This window comes from Misgurnus anguillicaudatus, chromosome 21 (assembly GCF_027580225.2).
Source record: "Misgurnus anguillicaudatus chromosome 21, ASM2758022v2, whole genome shotgun sequence".
NCBI classification, from domain to species: domain Eukaryota; kingdom Metazoa; phylum Chordata; class Actinopteri; order Cypriniformes; family Cobitidae; genus Misgurnus; species Misgurnus anguillicaudatus.
Genome location: NC_073357.2, coordinates 49,988,135 through 50,001,059, shown reverse-complemented (window position 1 = coordinate 50,001,059; position 12,925 = coordinate 49,988,135). Strand labels below are relative to the sequence as shown.

The 12,925-nt window shown below is 35.9% G+C and overlaps 1 protein-coding gene across 5 annotated transcripts in view; it reads right to left on the bottom strand.

The window, feature by feature from the left end:
* The window catches only part of LOC129449278 (protein phosphatase 3 catalytic subunit alpha), a 113,399-nt gene that overhangs the window by 51,665 nt on the left and 48,809 nt on the right, over nt 1-12,925 (bottom strand). For all 5 annotated transcript variants that reach the window (XM_055212071.2, XM_055212065.2, XM_055212069.2 and 2 more), the window contains exon 2: nt 5,270-5,470. In XM_055212071.2, coding sequence (XP_055068046.1) covers nt 5,270-5,470 — 201 coding nt within the window. The remainder of the gene's footprint in view (nt 1-5,269; nt 5,471-12,925) is intronic.

The window sequence follows — 12,925 nt, the reverse complement described above, 5'->3', positions numbered from 1 at the left end:
TTACTGTATGAATAGAATGATTGATTTTCAATCCACTTTCGTATGGCACATACATTATATGCTTTTTAAGATCTCTTTGATGTTTATAATTACATGTTTACGTTTTACACCTCATGTGGTCACCTAATCCACGTCTTAATTCTTTAGGGAATAAGTAAAAGAAAAGGAGTAATAAAGCAAAATTTCCATCTTGATACATTTTCCGAAGGTTTTGCAGCTCCAAGTGAAGCTTGAACCTTAACCTATTCCATACAGGAAAGTCTAATTTCTGTGAGCTCAAAGGTTATCATGGGAGATTAGCCCAGTGAGCTGTCTCTCATGAAAGTCCAAATAAAATTTATTGCTCACATATATCAGCCATTATAACTACAATATTAACACTGGTGCTTCTGGAAATTTGGGAACACATTAAAACACATTAGATAGGCAAATCTATTTTGCATGTGCATACTAGAAGTGATTATATATTTACACTTTCATTGTGATCGTGCAAACAATGGCCATATGGAACATACATTTCTAAAAGATCCTGGCACCCGAATTCTCTGGAAAAACAACAAAATGAAGCACGTGTTAAAGCGGCCTCAGTTTCAGCCCCTGGGCTTCTCTCATTGCAGCTACTAGAACTAACATCCATCCATTTGGGCTAGGAACACACCATTAATTACAGCAGACATCATTTAACATGGCCCATTTAGCGTCTCCAGTTTAGATCCAAGGCTCGAGTAGTTTAACTCAATATCAAGTAGATAATATCATTACAGGAACCCAGACATATAAAACAGTTAGGTCGAGTAAAGGCACTTGAAAGACTAGACACACTGGAGCTAAACAATCCATCGGGTCAGTAAGCAGAGATGGACTGCTGTATCTGGAGAAGGGCTTTGCCACGTCATTGACAAAATTGTGCTTTTGTGCTTTTAGTGTCATTTTTAAGATCACATGTTCATCTTCCCAGCATGCAACGGGTGTTTATGGTGATAGTAGTGTTTACCTGATTATACTAAGATCTCCGGCTCTAATATTGTCTAATTCTGTTTACGCAGGTGAGCCAAAGCTGCTATTAAAGGGGACATTTCACAAGACTTTTTTAAATGTAAAATAAATCTTTGGCGTCCCCAGAGAACGTATGTGAATTTCTAGCTCAAAATACCATATAGATAATTTGTTATAGCAAGTTAAATAGACACTTTGTAGGTATAAGCAAAAATTTGCTGTTTTGGGTGTGTCCTTTTAAATGCAAATCAGGCTTGTGCACAGTTCAGAATTGAATTGAGAATGACTCCTAAATTCCAATTCAATTCTTGAATCTGAATTGAATTTGAATTGATGTCAAAAACAGGATCTAGAATTACAATTCGAATTTGAATTAAAGGAAGCAGAACTGCAATTCAATAGAAATTCAAAGAAATTCATATACATATTATACAGCAAGTGAAGTGTTAAAAATGAAGCTTTCAGTATATGTCAGATATGATTGCATTGCATATTCTAGAAATTATATAAGTTTAAACTACTTTTACAGATTACATTAACAGGAAATGTTTTTCCCCAGCAATTAATGTTAAAAACTCTAGTCACATAACAAATAATTAAGTTTGATTTTTTTTGTAATTGAAATTTTGTGGAACACTACGGAACATGACTTAATTTCCCAGAATGCTTTACTTTAATCAAGTATTGCAATCAATGGTTGCCAAACAATTTTCCAAAGTAACTTTCCTAACACTGAACGTATGTGAGATTCTTTCTGTTGTGTGACTGTGGAATTTCTTTGAATTGCCATGAATTTAATTCCACTTCCTGTCATTCCAATTCCAATTCAACTTCCTGTTGGGCGGAGTCAATTCAATTCAAATTCATGAATTGAATGGAGGCCAATTCTGAAATTCTGAATTGTGCACAAGCCTGATGCAAATGAGCTGATTTCTGCACTAAATGGCAGTGCCGTGGTTGGATAGTGCAAATTAAGGGGCAGTGTTATATAATAAGATCCCCTTATGACAACACAAGGGGAGCTAAATTTCAATGACCTATTTTTTTAAATGCTTGCAGAGAATGGTTTACCAAAACTAAGTTACTGGGTTGCTTTTTTCACCTTTTCTGGGTTGATAAAACCACTGGGGACCATATTATAACACTTAGACATGGAAAAAGTCCGATTTTCATGATATGTCCCCTTTAAAGTCTGTGACTGAGAGCTTTAATCACTAATCACTGAATAGCATATCACTGTTGTTCTCTACTCTTTATATTCCTATCTAACAGGTCTGAAAAAGCTTGGTTTAAGTAAAACTTTGTTGCATACAAAATCACATTGTAATTAAAAATTAACCACAAACCTTTTCAAACTTTCTCATAGGAAGACAGCTAAACCTCTTTGTAAATGCAGTCACAATGAGCTATATAAGTTTTGGCAAACAAAAATATTCATATAAATTGACCCTATCCCTTATGTAGATTTGCTTTACTTTACCTATAAAGAACAAGACATGTTTCAGTATTTTCTGGCTTTAATCTACTTAATTAAACCTAAGATTAATGTGTCATAAAGAAGCACATCGTATTACACAACATGTTATCTCGTATCGCATTTTCCATGTTGTTCAACCTTAACTCCCACAATCTTGACACAAACCACTCACATGCATTTAACAAACCTGTCATGCACACAAGCTCTCATAGTCTTTTAACTTATTATACTTATCATTTCTCATAGATTTAACATGCCACTAAATGCTCTCTGTATCTGCGGGGACAGCCAAAAACCTACAACAACAATTAACCCCAACATAAAACAACATAAAACAAATATTATTTCATGCCACAAACTATGCCATGATCAGACATTATCTGTCATATTGTTTCCAACCCCTGAATGCATGCAAACTTCTTGAACTTTTTATAAATGTGATTTCTTTTACATCTCTTATCTATTTCATCTTCTTTTACATCTCTTATCCATTTCATCTTCTAATACATACTTATATTCCTGGTGGATCTTTTTTTTTAACTCTTAAGAAGTTAAAAGAGATGGAATGATGGACTGTTATTGTTTTAAAAAGTAGGATAAGACTGATAAAAATGATTGAAAATCATTTCTTTTTTAAAAGAGAAAAGAGAACAAAAAAGAAAAACAGTACATTTGTTGACTACTGATTTTCCTTGACCATTCCTATAACTTAGTCCTGTACATTACATTACATTACATTACGTTATATTATATCAGCATTATATTACAATATTTGTTTTTTGGTCTATTTTACTTTGTAATAAGACCCTCAAATGACTTATCTTATTGGCTTCAAACCCTCAGCACAATATAAAAAAAAAACATGCAGAAAAAGTTATATACACAGTTTTTATTTTCTTCAAGACTAGAAATCTCAATTTCAACAATCTCAATAAGAAGGGACTAAAACAAAACAATTTAACTTTACCATACCCATAAAGCATCTTTGTCTTTGTGCATATGTATCATTTATCTCATGTATCACAAGTATATATAAAACGTATCCATCAAAGTTTGCGATACAACTTAGTGGGTGATTAAGCCTTACGTATGGCCAATCTGAATTCACTTCAGATTGGAGATCATGATGGCTCCATGTAACATTAAACTCAACCAAACCTCCAGATTCACTGACCATAAAGGCTTGTAGCTCCATAGCCCTGGAGATAATTTAGTGCAGATTGGAGGTAAAAAGCAAAACACATACTCTCGTATGCTATGTAGTGGATGTCGGTAATGAGAGGGGATGGGGTGTTATGACAGTGAGGGGAAAATGGAAATTACGTTTTAAAAAAAAGGAAAAAGGAAAAAATACTCCACAATGCATCTGGAAGTGATTTTCTTGCTGTCGGCCATGCGGGTTGATGAATATAATTGTTGCCATTGTTATCAAAGATTCACCCTTTTGCTCTGTGTTAATGAAATCATCAAAAACACTCATCAGAAATTATAATGGAAGTCATGAAGCATAAGGGACAATTTGGAGAGATAGTGATTTAGAAATAGTTTCAACTGTTGTAAAATAGGACTAAAAGAAGGACTCTTTGGAGATGTCTGGTCCAAAGACTCGGACAATATAAAAACATTATAAAAATAATTCAAAACATCAAACAATTAAATAAGGGCTATGTCTCGTCAACTAAGTTACAACAAGGTCATACACAACGGCTTGTAGAGGCAGATGGACAGATGGTTCACTTGTTGAAATATTTCAATGATTTGGAAATAATGATGAGAAAAACAAAGACACTGTATTTCATTGTACCCGAGTGATGAACCGCATTTATGAACCTAGAAGTTTCAGTATCTGTATGTACTTTAATAAACACAACACTTGGTGTGGGGACAAATTCAATATTTGAAGAGTTTCGTTGCAAAACAAGATAAATCCGTTTTTAACATTTTTGTCAAAACATGTTTATTATTATGTTATCATGTTATTATTTTGTTTTATGGTGCTACTTAGCTGTATTTTTTAAGTTATGAAGGTTTAAATCAAAACCAACCAACTGCAATTGAATTGATATGCACAACCAAAAAACAAGATTTCTGAAAAATGAAAAAAAAAAAACCCGAAACTCTTCATTTGTCCACTTTGTTTGCCATGGTTGCACACTACGCAGCCTAGGTCTGCAGTACAGTGCACATGGGTCCGAATTTATGCATTCACATTTAAAATTATGCATTTGGCAGATGGTTTAATCTAAAGTGACTTACAGTGCATTTAAACTATGCCAGTATGCGTGTTCCCTCGGATCAAACCTATGACCTATGCAATGCTCAACCAAGTGAACCACAGGAACACTGCGTTGCAGTTGGGAATGAGCACATGGTAGTCTATGAGAAAACCAGTTTAAAAAACCCTTAGGAGGTAAAATTTTGGCAGTAGTGGGCGGTTGAAAACCGAAACTCACAGTGGTGGGATGGATAAAGCAGACCGAGTAGACCTCTACACTTCAATGAAGAAAAATGAGCGAGAGCTTGGCCAACTTTCATGAACATGATAAATGTTATCATTTTACGTAGTGTTATAGCCCTACATTATGATTTTAAAACATCATCTTGTGGCCCCTCTCTGCTTCTTGTCCCTGTATATGCTGGAAAACTAATGATCTGATGTAAAAATTGCAATATTGCGTGAAAAAGATTATAATATAGTAACTGAGCTACATTAAAATCCTAAACCAGATCTATGAGAATGCAAGTGTTATTTTCCAGTCATAGCTTGCATGTCCAAACCCTGAAAGAAACACTGACCTGTGACGGGGGCTTCTATGTCCAGTAGGTTCTTCTCAGAACGGAGGATAGCAGCTCCATCGCTGATTAATCGCAGTGCCACGCTTTCATCCACGCGTCCCTCTTTGGTGAGGTGAGCCTTCAGGACGTCTACTTTAGGTTTCCCTTCGCTGTCGAATACCTCCTTGACAGTTAGCCGGTGACTGGGGGGAAATGGGACAGCTGAAAATAAAGAGAAGAGAGATTATAAGCATTAAATCTATACATTTGGTAAGTGAAATAAACTATTGTGCAGTATATGCTCTTATTTATATATTGTTGAAATATTAATCCTGCTGATCTTCCTCCACAAAATGATGTGAAATTATACACACATATACACAGCACAGTATAAACCAAGTGTGCCATCTCCAAATGGCAAATGGGCAGTTTAATAGACGCTAATTATGGCTTTGAATCGGGAACTTCAGCAAAGCTAACATTTTGTGGCCTGGAAATGGTAATTGTATTAGCAACACAAGCATGCAAACAAAACCTCCCTTACTGACTTGACACCTGACTCACTGCCTTTTATCACAGTTCCTTTAATAAACCACAACAATGAAAGCAAAAAAGATGGGATAGTTCACCCAAAAATGAAAATCCTTTCATCATTTAGTCACCCTCATGTTGTTCTTAAGCTGTATTCGTTTTTTTATTCTGTTGAACACAAAATAAGATATTTTAATAAATGATGGTAAGCACAAAGTTGACGGTACCCAATGACGTCCATAGTAGGATAAACATATACTATGGATTAAGTCAATGGGTACCGTCAACTAGCAAAAGATACGGCAAGAAAAAAAAATGCACTTTCAAACCACACCCTCTTCGTGTGACGCGCCAGCGCAACCTTATGTAATGCGTAAGTACATCGAAAGGTCACGCATGATGTATGCAAAAGTGTTTACAAATGTAGAGGACTTTTCTTTATTCCTTTTTTGTCATAAACATGCTGGACACTGTTTGTATTCTAAAGCTACGTTTACACGGAAACGATTTGAAAAGAAAATGCAAAAGTGGCATTGCGTTATCACTTTTTATTCTGCGTTTATATGCGCGTTTTGAGGGGGAAATCTGCGTGCATATGGTTATGCAAAAGTGTGATATATTGGATGTAGTATGAACTCCAGGCAGCTAGGTGGCAATGTGAAGCACTGACACACAACAACACCAAGTCCACACGCCTGCGTACAACCTTCTTCCTTGTTCTCCCAGGTCTCGTCCAAAGCCGTCTGGTTTGCCTCCGACGAACTGGCGCATTTACAATTTGATAGAGGTAATTAATGCACCTTCTCTGATCAGTAATACTAGCTGTGTATATTTTGTACAACTGCTGGAAAGACTCTTGTATATTTATCAGAGCTGCTATAGGAGTTATTCGATCTACGTCATCAATGTTCGCGGCGGCCATGTTGTTGACATAGAACTGTCAGTCTGTCAATTGACAAGCGGGCAGCGTGGGTATTATGCATGGTATTATCGATGTAATTTTTTTTAAACCGTGCAATGGTGTGGTGTAATACACGGCTGTTCTAACAACAGCAAAAAGAACCCCGGAATTAGTTTTTATGCAATACTGACTGTCAGAAAACATGAAAGGAAGGAGACAGAGGAGTTGAACCAGCGAAGGAGAGACTCCCAACAGCAAAGTATGTCCCCTTCATTTTACCACAGGTAACGTTAGTGATGCCTCACAGCAAAGTCTGTCCCCATAATTTGATCACATATGGTTAGCTGTAAGCAGTGGCTGAAACTGCTCTTTCAAATAAGCTGCTATAAATTGAGACAGTTATTAAATTAGTACATAATAATAGGTCTGGCATTGATACTAGGTAGGGAATTAAGGGCCGTTCACATTATAACGATAACTATAAAAAATATAGTTTTGAAAATCGTTTTATATTAAACAGAATAGCTCACACCAAAACTATAACGATACAGATACAATAAATGACATCATTGGGATCACTTTCTGAGCGATTTTTCCCACCTGATGAGGGATAAACCATTGATAGCATTAAAATCTATTTGAACTTCAAGTCCACGAGTACTTAAAATGACAGTGAAGCTCATTGCTGAGGTCTATAACATTAGATTACCTGCAGTTGCTGTGAAAATTGACTACGTAACGCTTTTTAATCTATTACATTAACTAACTGTTATGCCAAAAGGTAAGAGATTACAAAAACTATTAGATTCAATGTTTAGAGTTACGCAAAACGCAGCGTGTTGAGGACATCTGCACAAGTTTTTATAACAAGCAATATTAAAGGCAAGTGATTTGTGCAAGTGCCGTGAGCGAATTAGCATAAATGTATTGTTTGGTGATGTGGACGATGATATAGTTATCATTATAGTTATCGTTATAATGTGAACGGCCCTTCAGTGCTTGTATGATGAATGCGGATACTGTATGAACGATATAGTTATAAATATCCGGATAAGTTACGGCTGGCAATAAGGACGGATCTTTACTTAAGGCTATTGGGTCTATTTGATATGGTTCCACTATAATCAAGCTCATCTTCTCTTAATACAGACGAGATGAAGCCATTAGGCTACTGCTTCCCTCGACTCAAATCTACGTGCGGCTAGGGACAGGACAGATGTCATGTCAACAATATGGCCGCGGTTAGCGACTTCCGGTGTTTGCGAATAAGCCCTATAGCAACTTGAAGGTCTGACGTATGGAAATAATCTGACATGTTTGTTGTTATTTTCCTGAACTGGCACATGCCTGTGACGTAAACGTATACACGTCGAAAGTCATCGTGAACAGTCTTTTGCGTTTTTAGACGTCGTAAACACAACGGTAGATAGTTTTTAAGATTTCCACTCTGGAGGGCGGTTTCACTTTTTTGCGTTTTTAAGCCCCAAAAACGCCAACGCTGTGTAAACGAAAGGCGCATCCAAACAAATATTTTTACGTTTTCACTAGGGCTGTCAACAGATTAAAAAAAATAATCTAGGTTAATCGCATGATTTCATGAGTTAACTCGCGATTAATCGCAAATTAATCGCACATTTTTATCCGTTCTAAATTTACCCTAATTTAACACTTTTCAGGTTTTTAATACTCTGATCATATATACATATATAGATGCTTTTATGCAAATGTATGTTAACAACAGCCTGTTTACATTTTTAACAGAACCATCAAGCCATTGTTTTGTATATGCATTTTCCTTTAAGAAGAATTTTCTTTCTCCATTTTTATTTGATGCTGCATCATTTTTGACATGTGCTGTCAAATTTAGTCGAAATTACCAAATTTTCAAAGAAATTGTTGTATATATTTTGACATTCTCTATTAAAACATAGAACAAAGCATGATTTGGTGGAATATAACAAAATAAGACAGAACTACACCTGTTTGAAGTTGAAAGAGTCAGCAAAGTTAAATTACCAGAAAAATCACCACATCCAAACATTAAATTACCACATCAATACCTTAAAATCACTGATAAAACTATAAGATTTAGCACACACAAAGCAAAAACATAATCAATATATGTTAAACTTTTTTTCTTTTGTTTGATTGACATTGTGACAGACTGCTTAAAATCTAAGTGATCTAATATAATGTTTCACATCAGATATTTTACCCAACAGTTAACCAAACATTTTCTTAATACATAACAGATTATAGATCCTACCTGCGTGAATTCTTATCAAAGCAGATATTTGTAAAACTTCAATTTTGTGTAGATGTCTATATATCCGGGTCACGCACTCGCACGTCTGTGTGCACGCGCTTCAGATGTCAGTCAGTCAGCGTGAGAAGATCGCTTTTGAGTCTTGTCGCTCTTAATAACTCTTTAACAATAATCAGGTACCGAACTTTATCTCTCTTAATGACTCTTTTAACATCAAGCAAGTCCTGCAGTCTATTTTATAAGTCATGCATAAAAGCGAAACCAAAATGAATTGAGACGCATCTTTGCATTAGATTAAGCATTAGGAGGACGGGAACTTTACACCTCAGACGTATAAATAAAGATCATATCAGATGTCCAACGAGCATTTAGAGCATTGGATTTGCTAGACGATTTGGTTAATGTTCTTATTTCTATGAAAACCTTTGAATTATTTAGACAGGATCCCATTTGTCTGCGTCTCTGTTCATTCAACTATGGGCTGGACCAAGGGTCAAACAGAAATTGCGCGTTGCGTTAATCGGCGTTAATAAAATGAGTTGCGTTAAAATGAATTTGCGTTAACGCGTTATTAACGCGTTAATTTTGACAGCCCTAGTTTTCACCCTTGAGCGTTCTCGTGTAAACAGACCTTAAGACATTGAAGTGCTTCAACATGTCAACTTTGAATTACTGCTCCATCCACATAACTTCTAAGATCTCTGAAGAAAAAACTGTGAATATGGTGTTATAGTGCAATGGCTAGGCTACAATAGTAAACCTGTGAATCGGTTAAGTGGGTCCAGAGGGAAACAATGCAAGTTTTTTTTTTACTTGAGTTGATTGACAACTAAAATGTTCTCTTATAATGTACACACTTGAGCTCAAGCCAAATTTGATTTCAAACTCAAAAATGCCCAGATCAGGATCAGCATCTGAAAGTTATTCAAAATCCAGTAAGCTGAGAGTCATGGGTGTTTCAAAAAAGAAAGTAAAGTAAACTCATACTTTGTGTTTTGAATTCATTTCAGAGGGTACACTCTAAAAACAAACGGTGCTATATAGCACCAAAAGTGGTTCTTTGCTCGTAATCATAGAAGAACCGTTTTAAGTGCCATATAGCACCGGTGAAGCACCTGTGTATAACCATATAGTGCTATGTAGAACCAAATGTGGTGCTATAGCGGTTCTATATGGCCCCTATATGGTTCTACACAGGTGTTTCACCGGTGCTATATGGCACTAAAAACGCTTCTTCTATGGTTACGATTCAAATCAACAGTTTTGGTTCTATATAGCACCGTTTGTTTTTTTAGAGTGTAGGGCAATACACAATGTATATAAAAATCACCCAACCATAACATGCTGTCCCATGAGGTCCAAGAATCATCCTCAAATTATAAAGCCATGCAAAGGAAAACAATAACCTATCTGCAATAGTCAAGATGATGCCAATGATGTGGATTGTATGCTGGCATATACAGTATCTTACATTAAAAGATATTATAAAGAAAAAAAAACATGCAAGAATAATCTGACAATTATGATAAGGTCTATGGTTTGGAGGCAACCAAACAAATAATAATAAAAAAAAAACGTTCCGTGCTGCGTAAGCTTAATGGGTCAGTAGTATCATGATAAAAGATTACTGAAGCTGCTGCCTAGTACCACAGAGTTTTCATTCCTTCTGTTGTCAGGATTTCATTGCTTGAGTAATCCACATTGCCTTGTGAACAAGTCAACAGCAAGGGTTGTTCCGAAAGCATAACGCCTCAATAAAGGCGTATACAGAACCGTACCCTCATGACAGGCACAAGCATGCTAATTGAATGCAAGGCTCACAAACAGACTGCGGTATTTGGCACCAAGGGCTGAAATGTTTTTCTGTTCCTCTCGGACTGTTTTTTAAAGGAAAATTCTCTTGACGTGTTATAACACAAACAGAATGCCCACTACGGTGTGACCAGACCAGTGGCCGGTTGCATAAAACTTTAAGAGAAGAAGAAGAATTATTTTCTTCAAGACTAATCATAACTGTTTTAAGTATGTTACATAAATGTAGATTAGTCTAATTTAAATCCAAATAATAAGACTGATTAGCCCTAACTAATTGCTAGTTAGTCAGAATCATACTTAAGACGCAGTCTTAACGTCACGGCTATGTTTATGCAACCGGCCACAGCTCTAAGACGACTTTAATTATTACACAGCATACAGTACTACTATATGTACTGAACTTTCTGCTATTGGCACATTCAATACACAATCTGAACGAGACCATAACATGTAACATAATGCAATGTTGTTTTGTTAAACACCAGGCAAGCATATTATTGAAAAAAATAAAAAATAGACCAACTTTAACTGTACTGTATACAAAGAAGTGACAGCTTTCTATTTCTTATGCCAAAATTAAATAAATAATTATAGCAGCTTATAAGGGGTCTCATATGACTCCCTAATCATAACAAACAATACAAGTCTTAGTCCAGATCAGTGACTCCAGCAAAGATAATCGTTCCAGTTCTTATCACCAAGGATCTCAAGTGTTTAATATTCTGGTTCTTTGATAGGGCTTGGGATCCCTTTTCAGTGCCTGGGATGTTTTGTCTGTTTCATAGTCCACTAGTCAAAAAGAGTAAGGCCAACTGGTTTGAAAAGTAATAGCACACCTATCCATAACAAACTGCATCATTTGATCTATCAGTTATGGTTTGTAACTACCCTGAACTTAACGTCTATAATAAAACAAATATATTTTACCATAACACATCTAGGAAATTCCCATACTCTATTTTAAGTTAAGTATATTAACAACCTCTATTTTCACTAACAGTAACTTTTATTTGGAAAGAAAGAGATAATTGGATTTCTGCAGCAAGCTAAAATCTAAAATTTTCACTGATGTCAAGAGAGTTGTTAAATAACTTCGAGCTAAACGGATTCACATGCACAGCAGGTAAAAAAAAAAATCGCTGGGAAAAATATTTTAAATCCTATCTTATCTAAAAGAGCCATTAAAAACATTATATTAAATCAAAGTGGAGTTTGTCAATCCTAATGAGCCAAGATGATCATATGGTTTTCTTTAAATGTGCAAAGACTTGAACGTACCCACACACTTAACTACCCAAACTATGATGAATCCAGCAAAAGTAATGGTGCAGAAAGCATATTATTATCCAAGTCTTTTGATCTCATCACATTATCACTGCAGACAGCAAATTCACAACTAAAATTATATTTTGCAACGTCTAACATGCAAAAAACAACAATGTATAATACTGAATCATCTACTTTAAGGAAACAGAAATAGTGTTTTATATTAAATCCATTTGGCACACAGTTTGTCCTACACCTAAAACAACTGACAACGCTTCAGTATTTGTTGTATCTGAATCGCAAAACAATTAGGGAAAGATAACTGTGAAACACATAAGACACTTGCACAAGTGTGAGATTCATTGGCACAAAACACTAGGTGCGTTTCCATGACTTGCATAAACCCAAGCCTTATTTTCTAAATGTCGATAAAAAACTATTGCGACATGCCAGTGTTTCCAGTAACCAATGTTATATCATCTTGAAGAAGCAATATTACGGGCAGTGATAAGAAAACATTATCTTGTCATGTCGCATTAAGTCATCCCAAAAACCATGGAGTCGGGTGTGTTTGACTCATAGACTGTAAAAAAGATGGACGACGCCTGTTCGCTCTCTTCCATTGGTGAAAAGTGAAGCCGCCAGTGTCCCGATATGGCGCTGACATCTTGGGTCTTGAGTCTGGGCAATAGCGATTTCGGGACCAGTCATGTGCAGTAGGGAGCAGGAAGGGAAGGCGCAAAGTCAAAACCCCGCCCTCGCTCTCGTAGAATGCGCATATCACACGATATCACAGCTGTCAATCATGACGTGACACCACCGTTTTTATATCATTAAATAACTAACTAAACACAAACCTATTTTAAAAACAAACATTTGAATTTACATCAGCATGATA